The sequence below is a fragment of the Nyctereutes procyonoides genome, unplaced genomic scaffold (assembly GCF_905146905.1).
Source record: "Nyctereutes procyonoides isolate TBG_1078 unplaced genomic scaffold, NYPRO_anot_genome, whole genome shotgun sequence".
In the NCBI taxonomy this organism is placed as follows: Eukaryota; Metazoa; Chordata; class Mammalia; order Carnivora; family Canidae; genus Nyctereutes; species Nyctereutes procyonoides.
In genome coordinates, this window is record NW_026575128.1 from 2,737,836 (window position 1) to 2,758,051 (window position 20,216).

The window sequence follows — 20,216 nt, forward strand, 5'->3', positions numbered from 1 at the left end:
TCACTCCTCTTGCAACCTCCCTTGGTTTCATGGCTTTAAATTCCATCCCCACATCCCTAACCCAGGCTTCTCCCCTTAAATCAATCCATTTCTCCAACTGCCTCAACATCTTCACTAAGAAGTCTGGTGGGCATCTCAAGTTTAGGCTGCCCACTGTGCAAGTCCCAACCTGCCCCTCTGGAATGCCCTTTTCCTTCCTCCTTCCCCATCTCAGTTACTGGCAACTCCATGCTTTCAGTATACACTGGAATCATCCTCTACTCCTTTTCTCATACCTCAAATCTTCTCCATCAGCAAATCCTGTTCTTCCAGTCTTGAAAATACATCTAGAATCCAATCACTTCTCACCACCTTCTTGACCACCACCCAGGCACCATTTTTAGTTCTTGCCAGAAGTATTGTGATCAACTAATCCACTCAACTAGTCCACTGATGGCACCCCTGTTCCTCAATTGAGCAAGCAGAGTGATTCTGCTAAAACTGAGATTAGATCATGTCTCTTTTTGGCCCAAAACCCTCTGATGGCTTCCTCTGTACTCTAGGAAAAGCCTGAATTCTTCAACAGCCTACAAGACTCTGTAAAAGCTATCTTATCCCTACCTTTCTGACTGTACCTCCCACTATTTCCTTTTGGTATATCCCATCCCAGACACTCTAGCCTTATGGGGTTTCTCAAATACACTACTCACTCCCACATCAAGGTCTTCATACTTGTGGTTCTCTTCTCCTGCAACATTCTTCCCCAGAACACCCACTTCCCACAAATCACCTACTCACTTCCATCAGGTTTTTGTGTGGACATTACCTCTAGCAACACCTTATGATCACCGTATGTTAAATTCCACCTCCTGGTGCACCTGGGTGGCTCAGCTGTCAAGCATCCCACTCTTAATTTCAGCTCAGGGTTCTGAGATCAAATTCCACATTGGGCTCTACAGTTAGCATGGAATCTGCCTGAGATTCTCTCTCTCCCTCTGTCCCTCCCCATTTGCGTGCATGCAAAAACTTTCTCTAATAAATAAAAATAAATAACTCTTGGGGCACCTGGGTGGCTCAATCAGTTAAACATCTGCCTTTTGCTCAGGTCATGGTCTTGGAGTCCTAAGATGGAACCCCACGTCTGGCTCCCTGCTCAGTGGGGAGTCTGCTTCTCCCTCTCCCTCTGCTCCTCCCCCAGATCATGCACTTTCACTCTCTCACTTGTTCTCTAAAAAAATAAATAAAATCTTTAAAAATAAGTCTTTAAAAAAAAACTTTAAAATATAAATCTTTAAAAAAATAATAAATTGCAACTCCCACTCCCCATACACATATATACAGCTCTCCTTTTTCACCAAGACATGTATCACTGCTTAATATCTATTATATGTATTTTTTTTTAATTTTTATTTATTTACGATAGTCATAGAGAGAGAGAGAGAGAGAGAGAGAGAGAGGCAGAGACACAGGCAGAGGGAGAAGCAGGATCCATACACCGGGAGCCCGATATGGGATTCTATCCCGGGTCTCCAGGATCGCGCCCTGAGCCAAAGGCAGGCGCCAAACCGCTGTGCCACCCAGGGATCCCCTATATGTATTTTTATTGTCTACCTCCCTCCACACTAGAATGTGAACTCCATGAGGGGGTGATTTTTCTATCACCTATTTACTAACATATCTCCCAGAGCCTGGAGCACAGTTTGGTAGAGTGAGGACTTGGTATTTCCTAAGTAACAGATGGAGAAATGAAGGCTCAGTCATGTTTCTTACCCAAAATTTTCCTAGTAAGTGGTATATGGTACACTGGATTCTAGAACCCTGGATCTTAACCCTGAAGTTACACCCTTCCTGTTTATCACCATCCTCCAGAGAGCCAGAGAAGAGCTCTGATCTGAAGGTGCAGGCTGGTATCTGAGATGCTGGCTTCATCCTGCTACTGGGTGTAGGAAATTCTGGTTTCACAGATTTTTAGAAAACATGGGGGTGTGTGTCATCCTATCTGTCTCTGGTCAAATTGTTTGGAAAATCCTCCTTCCTGGAATCCATCCTGGATGAGAAGACCCAGAGTTTTTCCTATCCATAGTCTGAACAGGACTATATCATCCCACTACGGGTTATTTCTGCCTCCCACCAAACTATATGTATAGCTCCATATACAAGTTACTTGCTCACTCATTGAGGTCTTGAAACAAGTTTTTGAATATAAGTTCCCTGTAATTTTCTTTGTATAAAGCAACTAGAACAGAACTTAGAGCCCTCAGGTAGTACTTAGTAAACTTTCTGCTAATGATGATAAAACACTCAAAACAGTCAAAGCAACACAGAGCATATATGTGCAGAAGAATCCAAAGGACTGATGAAGAAGACCAAACAGAAGAATGCTTCCTCAGGGAGGGGAATACCACACAAGGGATTAAGGATGACAGTGAGAATATAAAGACCAAGGGCAAGCTGGCACCATCAATGGAACTAAAATTACTGAATTAATCCTAGGAACCCTGCTCCTATCCTAAACAGAGACAAAATTTACTAGTAGCTCTCAGGCTTCCACAAAGGGCTATGTTAGATAAAGGCAGTGTATACTCTACATTCATGGAGACTCTACCTTAGATTTAGAGATCAATACTGCTGAGGTCATGCCATTTTACCTGAGGCCCGGATCTGCTTCATCCTGCCCCCTGCATATCCCCCGAGTATTAGGGTCCAGAGTGCCACCTCTTTCCTTGGCTGGCCTCTCTATTCCAGCCCCTGATTGGTCAATACCTTGAGAACCTACTGGTACGGTCCAGCCATCCCTATGCCTCTGCCATCAATAAACTGGAGGACTAGGTCAAAACAATTACATATTAAAAAGCAAGTTACTGCTGCCACAGGTAAAGGAGCCCAAAGAGGCAGCTGGAGCAGACCAGACAGGCCCAAGACCATCGGAGCGGATGGAAGTGGAAGAGTGGTTCCAAATGAAGCTTCTGATGAAACATCAAGAACCAGTGGCGTTCTGGAGTGGAACAGGAGGGAGGCACGGAAGAGGACCGTGTGGGTCAGGCACAGCGCAGCATTGACATCAGTCAACGGTAAGGCTGCTTCTTTCTACTCTTCATGACTAGCCCCCAAGTCCTCTTAGGAAATAAACATACCTCTAGGTAACAAATGACACACAATTTTGTCAAATCAAAGACAAAGTCCATTAATCTGCATTGGCAATTTTTAATGTTTCACTTGTGCAGAAATGAAATTTGTATTGAAAGGCACAGAAGGAAGGAAAGGCAGTTATCACAGCGTGAATTCACAGATAAAGGATGCTGGATAAAAGCAAAAGACTGCTCCTCTTTAGCCTTAGGAAAATAAATAATGCAGTACTAAACTAGATCTTTATTTTTGTTATACTTCCATGTAAAGACATTACCCAAATATGAGCTGAGTAAAAGACTTTCTGGCCAGATACCAAAGGTACACAGTTGATTCCACTTTGGAATAAATGCCCAGAAGGGAAACATTACCAGAGGGTGGGAGCTCTAGGCACAAAGTAAGTTCTCGTTCAGAAAATGGACAGAGATCTGAAGCAGTCAAACACACAGCTTTGAAAACCGGAAATCTTTCATGACATCTGTTTTGAAAATAAAAATTAGCTGCACATCAAGAATTGTAATTTTCAAAAATGGAAACCAGGCCTGATTGAGTAGTACTTATGACTTCCTGATAAAAATTACAAAAATAAAAACTGAGACTCTTCTGTCCTTGAAAGAGATATAAAACTATATTTTTTCCTGAAACACCATAAGAGAATCATCGTTTCACCCTTACATCTCTTAACACTTCCTTTCTCCTTCTTTCCACATTCTGCCACTTTAAAAATAGCAAAACCTGTTCAATAGGGCAATTTCTGCTAAGTGAAGGATGCACTATTTACTGAATAAAAGAGTATAAATGAGGAAAAAGCTGAGTGTTCTGAAATATACTAGTTTACCTCTAATGGAGTCGTATCCATCAGGTAGAAAGAAAGGTAAAGACTGATATTTTCCTAAAAACAAAAACAAAACCCAGTGATTTAAAACATTCTAAACATAATTTCAAATTTCAGAGCACTATTAGAGGCTCCTGATCAGTGTGAAGCAAGACGGGCAACAGAGAAATTTGGTAGAACAGTAGAACATATCTCTAACTGCTTTCATTTAAATAACATTAGCCTTACTGATTATTTTCTTCCTTACTTAAAACAATGATTGGCCAGGTTAGGTCACAATAGCATGAAAATAACAACAAATCTCAATTTAGGTATGAGCACAATGATTTGGGACCATTGTCTCTGCCTCACAGAAAGGACTCTGAGGTGGTGTTCCTCTATTAAATATATGCCCCCAAACACATTATATGCAGATTCGATATAAGTGTGTGAATACACCAAGTTTTGTATTTCTCAAATAATTTTAAAAGATGATGGTAAATTAGATGTGAAAGATAAAACCATGCCTTTAAAAACATTAAGCCTCAAAATGTGTTTTGAGTGTTTTTTTTTTTAAGAAATGGATTATTAAAATCATTTCTGACATGAGATATTAAGTGTATTTAAATCTGGGTTTTCTGTACTTAATAATTTCCCTTTAAAAAAAAAAGTTTAAAAACATCAAGAGCTGGAACATGCTGCCAGGACAAAAATAATCAGAAATGTCTTGAGTCGCAGACCCTGGGCACATCAGTCTTGTTTTGAGCTTTCCAAAGCTTGAAGCCTCTCCAGTAGTGGAGGGTGAGAATAATGCCACATTGAAAACAGCCAGTCCGAAACAGGGAATCCCAAGTTATCTTTGTTTAGTTTGATTAAAGCAGAATATAAGTCTTTAGCTTTCCCAAGTTTCTTGGCAAATGCATCAGCTTGAAACTCAAATCTGCGGCTTAGGACTGTTAGGCAGAAAGAGAGAACCTGAAAAAGTAAACAGAAGAGTTTTAACCACTACCCCCTCTTTGCTGCCACTGCCAGCTGCATGAGCAAGGCCTACAGGGGAAGTTCAGCTCAGGATAAGAAACAGCAGGGATCCCTGGGTGGCGCAGCGGTTTGGCGCCTGCCTTTGGCCCAGGGCACGATCCTGGAGACCCAGGATCGAATCCCACATCGGGCTCCCAGTGCATGGAGCCTGCTTCTCCCTCTGCCTATGTCTCTGCCTCTCTCTCTCTCTCTCTCTGTGTGTGTGTAACTATCATAAATAAATAAATAAATAAATAAATAAATAAATAAATAAATAAATAAATAAATAAATAAAATTTAAAAAAAAAGGAATACTACCTGGCTATAAGTTATATAAGTTACAAATATTAAAAAAAAAAAAAAGGATAAGAAACAGCAGACACAAAGAAAGACCACTAGTATTTAGGGAACCTAGGTGGGAAATTATAATTGAGCTTTTTTCTTCCCCAAGCAAACAGACCAGAAAAAGATATATATCCAAATCTATATGTTATTCTGACCAAAAAAATACTAATTTTTAAGAATCTGCCATGTGCCAGCCACTGAGGGAGGCACTGTACGTATTCCCCAACAATCCTAACAATTACCATGGTAGTTACTCTTACTGCTGTTTCACAGGTGAGGAAGGTGATGTTCAGAAAGCTGAAATAACTAGGTGGAAGTCACACAGCTAGAAGGTGGTGGCACTGAGAGTCTCGGTGCCTCCACAGATCACGCACACCACCTTCCTCAGGATCAGAGGTTAAGTTGTCATTTCTGCTCAGACTCTTTCTCTTGTTCACTAATTACACATAAGAGGCTATGGCCTCTAATGAAAACCTCAAAATTGAATTTTCTAAAGTGTTCTGAGCTACGGCAGCATTGCCAAAATAAATATCCAGTTACTGATGATGACCATTACAAAGGAGTCCAATTTCATTTGAAAATTTACATTTCGGGATCCCTGGGTGGCGCAGCGGTTTAGCACCTGCCTTTGGCCCGGGGCGCGATCCTGGAGAACCGGGATCGAATCCCACGTTGGGCTCCCGGTGCATGGAGCCTGCTTCTCCCTCTGCCTAGGTCTCTGTCTCTCTCTCTCTCTCTGTGTGTGACTATCATAAATAAATAAAAATTAAAAAAAAAAAAGAAAATATACATTTCAAGGGGAAAACAATTTCTTTGCACACTGGAGTACTTCAGATTGAATGGCACAAATTCTAGTTCTTACCTTAAAGTACTTCAGCATCAAAACAAAAAATAATTTTTTAAAAAATTTATTTATTTATGATAGTGACAGAGAGAGAGAGAGAGAGGCAGAGACACAGGCAGAGGGAGAAGCAGGCTCCATGCACCGGGAGCCCGATATGGGATTCGATCCCGGGTCTCCAGGATCGCGCCCTGGGCCAAAGGCAGGCGCCAAACCGCTGCGCCACCCAGGGATCCCCCAAAACAAAAAATAAGTTTTAAAAAGGCTCTCATTTGTACCTCTCACTGTTACTAGCAAATAAGAGAGTTGCAAAATAACGCCTGGGAGTTCCTAATACCTTCTTAGACATATTCAAAGCTACCACCTGAATGAATTCTGCCAGAAATTTCTTTCTACATCTTTAATATACTTTTCAGGATAGAATCATTAAGTGGGGGCGCCTGGGTGCCTCAGTTGGTTAAGCCCCTGCCTTCAGCTCAGGCCATGATCCCAGTGTTCTGGGATACAGTAAGGCTCCCTGCTCAGCGGGGCATCTGCTTCTTCTTCTCCCTCTGCTCCTCCCCCCACTCATGCTCCCTCTCTTTCTCTCTAATAAATAAATAAAATCCTTAAAAAAAAATGGTTAGTCTCTATCAACCTATCTGATTTTAAGTGTTCTTTGAATCTCATATTAAACATATAAGTAAAAACATAAGCAGATACTAACCTGCACCTGCCTGCTCTGCTGTAGGTTTCCAAACTCTTCTTAAGGGGGAATTTTCCCAACTTTCCGAGGAAAATAGCTCTTTTTTATCATGCCTTCTCAAACACTGACACTAAGCATAAATTTTTTTGTTTAAATATCTAGTCCTTTTGAAACAAATCTGGGTTCTCCAAGATTTTTTAAACAGTTGCTAGTATCTCTGCAGATTAATCACACTTCAAATTACTCTAATACCCCTCATTTATTTAGGTGGTTTTTGAACTGAACTCAACCACTCAATAAAAGGAAGCAAATAAGCAAAACAAAAACTCTCTGAGCAGCCAAATTAACTGCCACAAAGGAGAACACTATTAAATACTGTGTATGCTTGTACTTAGAATGGGACCCTTCAAATCAGAATCTGGTAACTGCTACTTAATGAGTTTGATGATCTAATTTCCCCATCTAGGGTAGGTTAAGGATGAAAACTAGAAAGGGGGCAGCCTGGGTGACTCAGCAGTTTAGCGCGGCCTGCAGCCCAAGGTGTGGTCCTGGAGACCCGGTATCGAGTCCCATGTGGGGCTCCCTGCACAGAGCCTACTTCTCCCTCTGCCTGTGTCCCTGCCTCTCTCCCTCTCTCTCTCTCTCTGTGTCTCTCATGAATAAATAAATAAAATCTTAAAAAAAAAAAAAAACTAGAAAGGGATAACGATGTAAGTGAGTCACACTGACTATAGTAAGCATTATCAGCTTGACAGGAAAAGACCCCCAAAAATTAGTTAAATAAGTAGGATAACTGCTTAAAAAGCAGTGGAGGTCATTTAGTATACATAGCTCACTGTCCTTAAAGGCATGGCTGAACTGCGACAGAAGACAGAAATGGCAAAATCATTAAAAAGTGTTCCCTATGGGCACCTGGTTGGCTCAGTCGGTGGTGCATGAGACTCTTGATCTCAGGGTTGTGAGTTCAAGCCCCATGTTGGGTGTAGAAGTTACTTAAAAATAAAATCTTAAAAACAAAAGGTGTCTCTAATCTATTTAACCAGTAACAAAATGCATAAGGCATTTTAGAAAATACTTTCAGTTAAAAAAAAAAAAAGAATGTAAAGGTAGTAATTAAATCTCAGTGCTTTGGGAAACTTTTAGTTTATATGGACAATGCTATGTAAATATGATCTATTCTTTTCTATTTTTCTTTTCCAACCCTTTCCCCCTTTGTAATGGAGAAACAGGATTCATTTAGTTTATCTTAAAATCTTTACAACCTGTCTCCAGGAAAGAATCTTTCTGTATGGAGAGACATCTCAAAATCCCCAATATTATTTCTTGGCTTAATTTGACTTAATTTAGACATGTTTCCATCATCAGATTTGTTAATATACAGTCTCATTAACTCATGCCTTACCACCTGCACGGAGTCCCGCTACTGAGCAATCTGAACAGCGGTTCTTAGACTTCACTTACCGTAACACACCAAAAGGGCCTGAGGTGGGACCCTTAAGGCTATTCAGAAGTGGGTAGTCAGAACACAATCAGAGGAACAGTGTCATACTGTCTCCCATATTTAGCCATACATATACTCAATTATCATTGTTTCATTCCCTCACATACACAAAATTTTCAGCCAAGCACTGGGGAATATGTGATCTAGAACATAGCATTCCAATAGTTAACTTCCATCTACCAAGTCTCTGAGGTACAGGTTAGATCAAGGTTTCCATCACTAAAGTCTAGTCCTCTACTCACCCCCCCCACCCCCACCCCCGCTGGCAGCATGCAAGCATTTGTTCATTTGGGCTTGGGTTTTCTGCTACTTTCTTAGACTGGCCAGCAAATCAAAGGATTAAAAAACTTTGTTTCATCTACTTGTTAAAAATATAGTTTTATTTCTTTTTTCACTATCCTAAAGGTTCTAGATTTGAAATGCAAGGGCATATGTGAGATAACTTTAACGATTATACATTACCTCATTGTAAGGTGAAAAAATAAACTGGAAGATGATCAATAATCCAATTAGAGTGGGTTGGCTGTTATAAAAACCAAACGCAGCAAAAAGTTCCTTTTGACCAATTAATACAGCAAACAAGAAGAAACACAGGAAAGAATTCATCTAGAAAGAAAGACACAAAATTCCTAAGTTATTACTAAGGTGATTTCACAATGGGATCAGAAGCACCAAAAAACTAGAATCAGACACCACGGTGTGATTCTAACTACGAATAGTTTTAGTGTAATCATAGAAAAAGTTATTTGGATAATTTTACAGTTTTATTCTAGAAAGAAAAATAAAATTTCCCCAAATGTCTAAACTGTAGGTTTCTATATGGATAGGCAAGCTTAAGTGGAGCCTATGACTGAGAGTCTGAAGAGGCCAATAGCAATGGAGTATTTTCTTTCTGTAAAAAGTTAAAAGGCTAAAAAAAGTTAAAAGTTAAAGTTAAATGGATTCTGGCTCTGTTTGCACTAAATTGTAATCAGACACAAGGCCTTCCACTCACCTTGATGTGGAAGCTCCAAAAAAACAAGACTCCCTACTTTTTAGAACCACTGGAGCTGTACTGAGTACTAAGGTCCAAGAAAAAAGTAGATGTACCTTTAACAATAAATGAGGGGAGGGAAAATAAAAAAATCAAAAATCTGTACCAAAATATGAGTAAAAGGGGTACTGGGTGGTCAGGATCTTGGAGGCCAGAGGTACCCTATTCAAATGTACTGCTCTAAACCATTTGCCAGATGACTCAAAAGCTACCAGCCTAGAGTGGGGCTCAGCATAAGGTTCGCCAGCTGGCCTGGGTTGAAGCACAACCAGCTCTATCATTTAGTCCTTATAATTCAGTAGATTCAACATGACAAGCTCCAACAGGAAACTTCACTCACAGTGAAGGCTCCTAGAGTTAAAATAAGCTATGCATGCCATTTTTGTCAAGTAACTACTTGCCTTTTGAAAAACAACTTTTAGTTTGCTATTGGGCCCTACCAGAGACTGATTCCTGATTGTGGGACACTACAAACCTGCAATCTGAGCTGCCCTTCCTAAACTGACTGCTATGTTGATCCACCTAGCCAGAAAACTGGTAGGCCCTGAAGCACTCCAAATTAGGTATAAGCGGCACATATGCAAGTGGGAATGAAGGATGTCATGGAGAAGGGAGAAGTACATTAAATGAGCAAGTGGATCATACTCCTAGTATGTCAACTCCTGCCACGCTACCACCCCTCAATCAACCCTTACTCATGGGGAGCTCCCTATAATCATTTAATTGAGGAGGAAAAATGTGAACCTGTTTTACAATTAACTTAGTACAACTATGCTGGCACTGGCTCAAAGTAGACTGTTGTGGCATTACAGAACCACTCGGGGCTGTTCTTGGAAGACAACAGTAAAGGAAATACTCTAAGTGAGGGAAACTTTAGGTAGTATATTTCATTGCTCACTCAGCTTGGAAGGACAGAAGGCCTGAGCTAAGAATATATAATCACTGGCAGTGGGCAAATAATGGTTTGGCTGGATGATCAGGGCCTTGGAATGAACTTAAGAATGGCTAACAAGATGTGGAAAATAGGGTATGTGGAAAAGTTTCCAAAATTAGCCCAGAGTATGATAATATTTTAGTCCAATGTGAATGTTCACTAAAAGAGGCCACAGCAAAGGAAGCTGTCAGTAAGGTGAAGATACCTACTCTGCGGATGTTAGCTTCTCTCCCCAGCTATTCTAGGACTTGGTCAAGGGGCTCTTTTTTTTTTTTTTAATTTTTATTTATTTATGATAGTCACACGCACAGAGAGAGAAAGAGAGAGAGGCAGAGACATAGGCAGAGGGAGAAGCAGGCTCCATGCACCGGGAGCCCGACGTGGGATTCGATCCCAGGTCTCCAGGATCGTGCCCTGGGCCAAAGGCAGGCGCTAAACCGCTGCGCCACCCAGGGATCCCGGTCAAGGGGCTCTTGAACAAAGTGGCCAAGGTGCCAGGGATGGAGTCAGTGCATTAACCAACAACCCAGATATTCCCCCCCCACTGGCTTTTGCTGAGCACACAGTCTATTAGAAGGGGCAGTCAATCCCACCATCAATCAGGTACCACACCACAGGGACTAGCCCACTACCTCGTGGTAGCCTGATTCCACTGCACGCCTGCTTCCTTCACGAAAGCAGCAGTGAGTTTCCTCTTTAGACTAAATACTTTGAACTTGGATTTGGACTTCTTTATTGTCTTACTCACTGCCATCTATCCAAATAACTTCAAGCCAAGAAATTCATTTTTTACTGAAAGATGCAAAGCAGGAAGGACCCCCAGAGGCTCACAAGTCTTCCCTTGTAGGCCATCATCCAGAACCAGTGGGCCTTTAGAAAGGCACAAAGACCCACTTCAGATCCTTTTATAGTTCATAAGTATGATGACTGGGTGTTTACACCATTGTAGGACATGTGCCTCCCTCAAACCTTGTTATGACCTTAGCACATTACCCATCTGACATGAAAACAAAACAAAACAAAACACCCACTTCAGACTCAGCTAAGGCCACATCTGCTCAGAATCAGTCAACAGAATATAGTGCTATTTCACGTGGAGCCTAACAACTGTGGTAACTGTTGGTTTAGAGAGCTGATTTAGACCCAGAGGAGGAATGTTACAGGAATTGTTATTTTCTTGTTTAGTTACTACAGTCCTCTTCAATAGATGTATAATGACTTGTAAATGAGAAAAAAAAGTTTAAAAAGAAAGCATTTTAGGGGCGCCTGATTGGCTCACTCATTAAGCGTCTGCCTTAGGCTCAGGTCATGATCCCAGGGTCCTGGGATTGAGGCCTGCGTTGGGCTTCCCTCCTCTGCAGGGAGTCTGTTTCTCCCTCTGCTCTGCGTGCTCTTGTTCTCTCTCTCTCTCAAATAAAATCTTAAAAAAAGAAAAAAGAAAGCATTTTAATGTCTAGCTTATCAAGGCTCATGCCTTTTGATTTTCACAGTTCCTATAACTGAGGGACACTGGAGCTGGCCACAATGGTGGTAATAGCAATAAACACTGTCACGGTACTTATTGATTCCACATACTACTCCAAACTCTACATGCATTAACTCATTTATTCTTACATCAGTCCTAGGGGGTAATATCATTCAACAAGGGATGGAGGCAGAGAGAGCTTAAGGAACTTACCTAAAGCCACAGATATTAAGTCAGGGAGCCGTGAGGTGAAGCCAGGTAGCCCAGCTACAGTCTGTCTTAGCCTCTCTAACTAGACTACTTCTCCTGCCTGCTGTACTTCTCCTTTGACTACCATGCCATACAAAGAGAACTGTCACTTCCAACTTACCTGGCTGATAATGATATTTTTGACTGTGTGTCCCAACTTCCAGTGCCCCAGTTCATGGCCTAGTACAGCAAGCACCTCCTCATTTTTACATCCTTGTTTCTTATTCTAAATCAAAGAACACATTGAAAATAAATTATTAACAACCTTCAGAAACTTTATGCCTTTTAACTCAGTAAGAGTCCTTCTTAGATTCTAACTAATTTAAGAAAACAATCAGTCTTTTGTGCAAAATTTCTCATCTACCTAACAAAATATTCTCTGATATCATTCCATGGTAGACATTGGGTTAAGCATTGGAGAAAGAATCATGAACAAGACATTCTCTAACTTCATGAAGCTCAGTCTAATTTGGATTAGGAAAAAAATATATATTAAAAATATAAATCTTTATCAATAGAACAATATTTAAATAAATCACGACAAAGCTGTATGACAGCCATATTGTAAACCCGTTAGAAATGTTTCCAAAGTTATGCTCTGACATGGGAAAATGGCTTATTAGGTGAAAAAAGCATGATACAAAAGTAAAAGTAATGATTCCGATTATGAAAAAATATGAATGTGTATTATAAAAACACACAAATACAGAAAACAAACTAGATGTATATCAAATGTTAATTACAGTTTTCTCTATGATACAATTATAGTAATGTTTAACCGTCTTCTATTTTTTCTATTTTTCAAATTATCTACAAATAAGCACATATCACTTATGATCCCCCCCCAATACACTATCAATTGCCATTTAAAAAATCGAGACTTGCAAGGTAAGATGGCAAAAAGAACATTCACAATGCACAACTAATGTTACTCCTTCCAAAATCCCCCAAAAAACTATAGTCCAAGGGACTTTAAAAAAAAAAAAAGATAGAAACCCACAAGGATAGGGAAAACAGAAGAGGTGACAATAGTAACATCTGGGAAGCAGGAAAGCAGATGGGCAAATGAACAGGCTTAGTAGACTAGAGAAAGCTGACTCACAAGCCAGCAGTGGAGCAAACAGAACAAGCCGGATTTAACACAGTCTTCAAAGGGCTTGGGAACAACACTAGGAACTTTTGGAACTGGGAGAGAAGGGGAAGTCACTAGAGTAAGAAATGGGTAAGAGTGGTTTCAGGAGTAGTTAAGGCTCCAGATTCCTTCTCCAACGCTACACCAAAAGGCAACTAACTGCTCTTCCCTCACTGCAGCAGGAGCCTGAACGGTTGTTCTCTCTGGATAGGGCAAAAGAAGAGAACGTTTCAAAGGAGGGCTCCACAAAGCGGAGGGTAGAGTACACCAGCAGCAGACTACGTACCTGGTTAGCTGCTGGGAAGGGATGCTGAATACTGAGGACTCTTTCCTGACCGAGCCCTACCCATACCCAGCTCCTAGAACACTACCCTCCAGGCAGAAGATCAAAAGAGTACTTGCCTGGGAACTCTCACCACTCCAGGAAAGACTGGAGGATACTAACACCAGGTGTTCTGTGGCAAGAAGACTACACGGGGTACAGGGAACCTATAGGAAACCTACAGTGAACACCTCTTATCAATAGGCTCAGAGATTCCAATCAAGTTTTTAGTCCCATTCTCTTGCTAAGGAGTAGACAACCAAGAATTACCAAATATATGAAAGAAGCTGTTAAGATGGAAGACTAGATGCAGGAAAGTAAAGCAGTATGGAAGAAATAGACATTATATAAGGAGAAAATTTTAATTTTTTCCCCTTCAACACACATAAAGACTGGGCCAGGAAAGATGAAAAAATAACCACAGAAATTGCTAATGTTTATTAAACAATAACTACAAACATAGGCCCTCTGTGCTAAATACTTAACTATCTCATTTATACATCATTATCACCATAGGATATATTTTATAATTACCACTTTACAGATGAGAAAATCTAGGCACAGAGAAGTTCACTAATTTTCCTTTGGCCACACAGCCAAAGTCTGGCATTTGAAGCCAAGTAGTAGTCTGATGCCAGAGACCTGTGCTTTCACCTTTTACACAATTATGAATGTAAAAGCTTCATCAATCAAATAAAATAATTTTAGTTAAAACATGTGTAACCCTTTGCATATTATTACAGTACTGCCAAATAATTAAACATAAATGCCAGGTGGTCATATCAATGATGAAATATGTTTACTAAGCCAAATAGAATTGTTTATAAACTTCCCAGATTCAATGTAAATAGTGCCAAGACACAATGAACAATTTAATCTTAATACACACACACATGTGCACATACATATTCATTCACCAATAAAAACACACATACACACCCGCCACCAGACACCTTCTTCTGGCAATGTTAATTACTAGATAGTCTAAAAAAATCCCAGACATCTAAAAATGCTTAAGAAGTTATAAATATCCTTTTAGACATACAATTTATAGGGAAAAGCCAAAGGTGGGGAGTTGAAATTGATATCCCTTGCACAAGCTTAGAAAAAAAATACAGTGGCAAAATTACCCAATTGTGTCAAGTCTTACCTAAAGTGGAAAAAAAAGTCTCTGATTAAAATTCAAAATCATTATCTGTATGGTCCAGAAAAATCCCAACCTGACAGGTTAAAGTACTTCTGGTTTGGTAGCACTGGGGACAGATAACAGGAGCAAATGCAAATCCTCTAATTGAGAATTGTACCTTAAACCCAGACCCCTCAGGATTCCTAAAGATTAAAATCAGGGACGCATTATAAGCTCACAATAAAAATTGCCAAAGACTTCAGAAGATGATGGAATAATAAGTAAGAGCAGAAAAAATAAAGAGCATGATTAGCTCCGTAAGACTTTAGACAATGGAAATGTTAGATACAAAATATTTTAAAAGCGGGATCCCTGGGTGGCGCAGCGGTTTAGCGCCTGCCTTTGGCCCAGGGCATGATCCTGGAGACCCCGGATCGAATCCCACATCGGGCTCCCGGTGCATGGAGCCTGCTTCTCCCTCTGCCTGTGTCTCTGCCTCTCTCTCTCTCTCTCTGTGTGACTATCATAAATAAATAAAAATTAAAAAAAAAAAAAAACACGAAAAAAAAAAAAACAAAATATTTTAAAAGCAAGCTTTATACAAAGAAGAGATCTAAGAACATGGAAGAAGGAAGAGGAGACCCCTAGAAACAACTAAACGGATTTGAAAAAGAAACAAATAGAGCTTTAAAAGTAAAACACAATGGCCTACTTAAAGAATAGAGTAAATATATCTAGAAAGAGAATCAGTGAACTGGAACACAGAGACAAAGAGACAGAAAATATCAAAGGGTGATTATCACTTGTGAAAGGCAGAATGCGATAGTGTAACATTCATCTAGTTGGAATTCCCGAAAGATAGACTGGAGAGAATGGGAGAGAGGCAACACTCAGAGATACCAATGACTAAGATTCTCAAAACTTCAGGAAAGATCTAAGTTATTAGATTTAGGAACAATGCTATATCTCAAGTAGGACTGAGATAAAGTCCATACTGTTGAACATAAAAATCAAAAAGAAATCTTAAGAACAACCAGAGAGAACTATAAAGAAGTGACAATAAGCTGAGAGTAGACTTTTTCATAGGAACAAGGTAAGCTACAACACAATGGAATGGCATCTTTTTTTTTTCTTAAATATTTTATTTGAGAGAGAGACAGAGCACAAGCGGGGGAAGGGAAAAGGGAGAAGCAGAGCACGAGCAGGGAGCCAGATTTGGGACATGGGGCTCGATCCCAGGACTCAGGGATGATGACCTGAGCTGAAGGCAGACATTTAACCGACTAAGCCACCCAGGTACCCCAGAATAGCGTCTTTAAAGTGCTAAGAAAAACAGTTCAAAAAAAGAAAAAAGAAAAAGAAAAACAGTTCAATAAGATAATCAGTCTTGAGCTGACATCCAAGAATGAGAATGAAATAAAAACAAAACCCAGAAATTTTCCAAAGAAGGTGCTAAAACATATACTTCTGGAAGAAAGAAAGTTATGTCTGAAAGGAAGGTGTAAAATGAATAAGGAATGGTAAGCAAAGAAACAGGTAAGTACAGGAATAAATCTAAATAATGACTGTATAAAATAATAATAATGCTAATTTGGGGGGGTAAAAATTAAACAAAGCTAAAACACAAGATGAAAGGAGTGATTGGATTAAAGTGTGTATGGTCCCTGGATTGCTCAGCAGTGGAGATACTGCATTTTAAGAATTTTTTTAAAGATTTTATTTATTTATGAGAGACACAGGGAGAGAGGTAGAGACACAGGCAGAGGGAGAAGCAGGCTCCACGCAGGAAGCCTGATGCGGATCTCGATCCCAGGTCCCTAAGATCATGCCCTGAGCCGGAGGCAAACGCTCAACCACTGAACCACCAAGGCGCCCCATATTTTAAGATTTTAAATTATATGGGCAAGCTTAATTTTTAACAGTGGTCTCTGAGAGAATACTCATACAAGAACCTTCCAAACTGAACAGCAACTCAAATAGAATTTTTTTTTAAAGATTATATATTTATTTATTCATGAGAGGCACAGAGAGAGAGAGAGGTAGAGACATAGGCAGAGGGAGAAGCAGACTCCATGCAGGAAGCCTGATGTGGGACTTGATCCCAGGACTCCAGGATCACACCCTGGGTCAAGGCAGGCGCTAAACCACTGAGCCACCCAGGGGTCCTCCTCAAATAGAATTTTTAAAAAGCCCTCCAAAAAAAAAAAGAAAGAAAGGTGTGCATATATATGTTTTGGGGTACAGTGCATGTATGGAAAGGACAGAAGAGGGCATAAAATAATATGGTAGAAATAATTCCAAATATATCCATAATCAAAACAGACTTAATAAAAAAATTTAAAAAAAGATAGTGACTCTCAATTTGGACTTAAAAACAACAATAGGGCACCTGGGTGACTTAGTCGGTTAAGCATCTGACTTGGGCTCTAGTCATGATCTTGAGGTCCTAGTATCAAACCTGCTTGCCACTTTCTCTCTGCCCTGCCTGTGCTTTCTCTGTCTCTCTCTTTCAAATAAATAAAATTTAAGAACTAGGGATGCCTGGGTGGCTCAGCGGTTGAGTGTCTGCCCTTGGCTCAGGGCGTCTCACATCAGGCTCCCCACAGGAAGTCTGCTGCTCCCTCTGCCTGTGTCTGCCTTTCTCTGTGTGTCTCTCCTCAATAAATAAAGAAAATCTTAAAAAAAATTTTTTAAGAAATAAATAACAAAACAATCGTTAACAACAAAACCTATCTACATACTCTGTATACAGCATTTAAGACAGAGGATGGTAAGGTGGGAAGCAAAAGGATGAATGAGACAGTAGTAGCTGGGGGGTAACTCAGTGGTTGAGCCTCTGCCTTTGGCTCAGGGCATGATCCCAGGGGCCAGAGGTCGAGTCCCACACTGGGCTCCCCACAGGGATCCTGCTTCTCCCTCTGCCTATGTTTCTGCCTCTCTCTCTAGGTCTCTCATGAATAAATAAATAAAATCTTTAAAAAAAAAAGAGAGAGATAGTGGTGGCTGGTTGCACATGATGAATATACTAAAAATCACTGAATTGTACACTTAAAAATGGTTGAAATGGTGAGTTTTAGCTCAATAATTATTTTAAAAAGTAAATGGATCACATCTAGCATATATTAACTGAAGAAAATTGGTGTAGCTATATTAAGATCAAACAAAATCAACTTAAGGGCAACTCAAGGGAAACCTGGCTGGCTCTGTTGGTGAAGCATGGGACTCTTTTTCTTTTTCTTTTTTTTTTTTTTAAGATTTTATTTATTTATTAAGAGACACAGAGAGAGGCAGAGACACAGGCAGAGGGAGAAGCAGGCTCCATGCAGGAAGCACGATGTGGGACTCGATCCCAGGACTCCAGGCCCATGCCCTGGGCCAAAGGCAGGCGCTAAACCACTGATCCATCCAGGGATCCCCGAGCATGGGACTCTTGATGGAGCCCCACGTTGGGCATAGAGATTACTTAAAGATAAAATCTTAAAAAAAAAAAAAAAAAGAGAGAGAAGATGACTTAACAGCGTTAAAGAAGGTCACTACAGAATGTTCAAAGGTTCAAATTACCAGGAGGATGCATTAATTCTTGAATTTACATGTACCTAATACTATTCCCTTGGAATATATCAATTCTGACAAATCTATCATAATAGAGGATATTAACATACCTCTCTCAATAACTGAAACATCAAGCAAACAAAGTATCAAAGACATACAGAAATCTGAACCAAAGAATAAACAAGCTTGATCCGCTGACACACACAGTATCCTGCAACAGTTAGAGAATATATATCCTAGAAAGTGAAGGCTAAGGGTTTTGAAATAAACTGCAGCTACTTAAAAGGATGAAGTACAAACAAAACAAATGAATGTGGAATTGATTTTGTTGTACGCAGGTTAGAAAAATGCAACCTAATGGGAACACAAACAGCCAGATTTATTAGAATCTAGATATTGTACCACTTTTCCCCTCCTTCCCCAATTCCTCTGGGTAGATATGTAAGAAAGAAGATAAAGAGATTTTGCAAGATAGTATTGACATATATTATCTCTTTTCCTTTCAAATATTAGAATTCAGGTCAGAGCACATTTGGTAGGGGAAGAAAAGAATGAGAAAACTGACCTAGTTCTTTAAAAGGCAGAGAGACACGTGTGCACCTATACCTTGAGGGCCATTAAGGAAGAGTAACAATTTAAAGCACCAATTAATAGACATCTATTCTAAGCGGGAAATGAAGAGTAAAGATCCACATATGAAGATATATTCACTGCAAGAATATTTTTAACAGCAAAAAACTGGAAACAATCCATGTATGTACTAGGAGAATGATGAAAAAAATGATGGTTTATAAAGATCAGAAATACATTATGGTAAGATATTTATGGTCAGCTGGATTATTCATGTATTCTAACTTTTCTATTGCTTCCAAAATAAGCAAAAATATGGCTTTTGTGTTTAATACTTAGAATAATGGTAACAGCCTCTCACAGTAACAGCCTATGCAGCAGCCACCAAATATATTACACCAACTTACACACAGTCTGCTACTCTCCACTGCTATAAAGTAACACGATCCTCAGGCTTCTGTTTTCACTAGTCGCCAGCTTCCTGATATGAACTATGAATTCTTTCATAGAACAACCAGCTGTCTACTGAACAGCACAGGCACTGTTGTCTGGCGTGTGGCTGGGTTTACAACACTATTTGGAAGCACATAGAGTCACATTCAAAGATTTGGAATGATCAGAGCTTAAATGAGGGTCACTTTCCACACAAAGGCGGCTTGCTTCTTGTGATAGATTCTTGAACAAAACTGGATTTCCTTTACTTCTCACACTCACTTCACATAAAGGAAGATAGAGAAGTACCACACATCTTTTACTTTTCTATAGCACTTACTTTTCTTTTTCCAGATTTTATTTATTCATGAAAGACACAGAGAAAAAGGCAGAGACACAGGCAGAGGGAGAGGCAGGCTCCCTATGGAGAGCCCAATGCAGAAACTTGATCCTAGGACCCCGAGATCACACCCCGAGGTGAAGGTAGACGGTTAACCACTGACCCACCAAGGCATCCCAGCATGTTCTTTTTCATGGGATTCATCTACTGACTTGTTTGATCCCAAGACTACCAAACTAGGCAGGAGGGGAGTATTATCTTCATTTTAGAAATGAAGAAAAGGAAGCTGAGAAATTAAAAATGCCTTTCTTCAGATTGTCTTGTTAGTGAGTAGTAGGTAAACCCTGAACCCAAATCTCTGGAGCCTGTGCCCTATTACTCTTATTAACTGGGAAGACTTACACACAACCCTAGCACTTGCAGGGACATATTTACTTTCTTCTGTAAAGGGACAGCTTTTCTATAGTTTTACTTTTCCTTTTAATTAAACTACTTTCAAGACAAGTTGTTCCAAATATTGTTTGTCTCCAGAAGGGTAAAATCCCAGAATTAATTTTCCTTGACACCTTTTAAAATGTTAATAACTAGTACTGAGCCATGCACCAAAATGTTACTAGTTCTCTCTGAGAGGAAGGATTTCTGATCACTTAGTTTTCTTCTGTAAACTTCTTTAAAAATTAAATGCTTTGGGGAACCTGGGTGGTTCAGTTAGCTGTCTGTTTGGCTCAGATCATGATCCCAGAGAGTCCTGGG

General features: G+C 39.9%; 1 protein-coding gene and 1 non-coding gene across 2 annotated transcripts in view; one reads left to right on the forward strand and one right to left on the reverse strand.

Moving 5' to 3' along the window:
* Positions 1-3,163: 3,163 nt before the first annotated feature.
* The window catches only part of ZMPSTE24 (zinc metallopeptidase STE24), a 39,308-nt gene continuing 22,255 nt past the window's right edge, over positions 3,164-20,216 (reverse strand). The window contains exons 8-10 of the mRNA XM_055341926.1: positions 12,111-12,215; positions 8,771-8,914; positions 3,164-4,894 (exon numbers count right to left, since the gene is read on the reverse strand). Coding sequence (XP_055197901.1) covers positions 4,670-4,894; positions 8,771-8,914; positions 12,111-12,215 — 474 coding nt within the window. The 3' untranslated portion in view covers positions 3,164-4,669. The remainder of the gene's footprint in view (positions 4,895-8,770; positions 8,915-12,110; positions 12,216-20,216) is intronic.
* Positions 11,175-11,278, forward strand: LOC129520983 (small nucleolar RNA U13). Its single transcript, XR_008666742.1, has one exon. It is a non-coding gene; the product is annotated as a small nucleolar RNA U13 (small nucleolar RNA).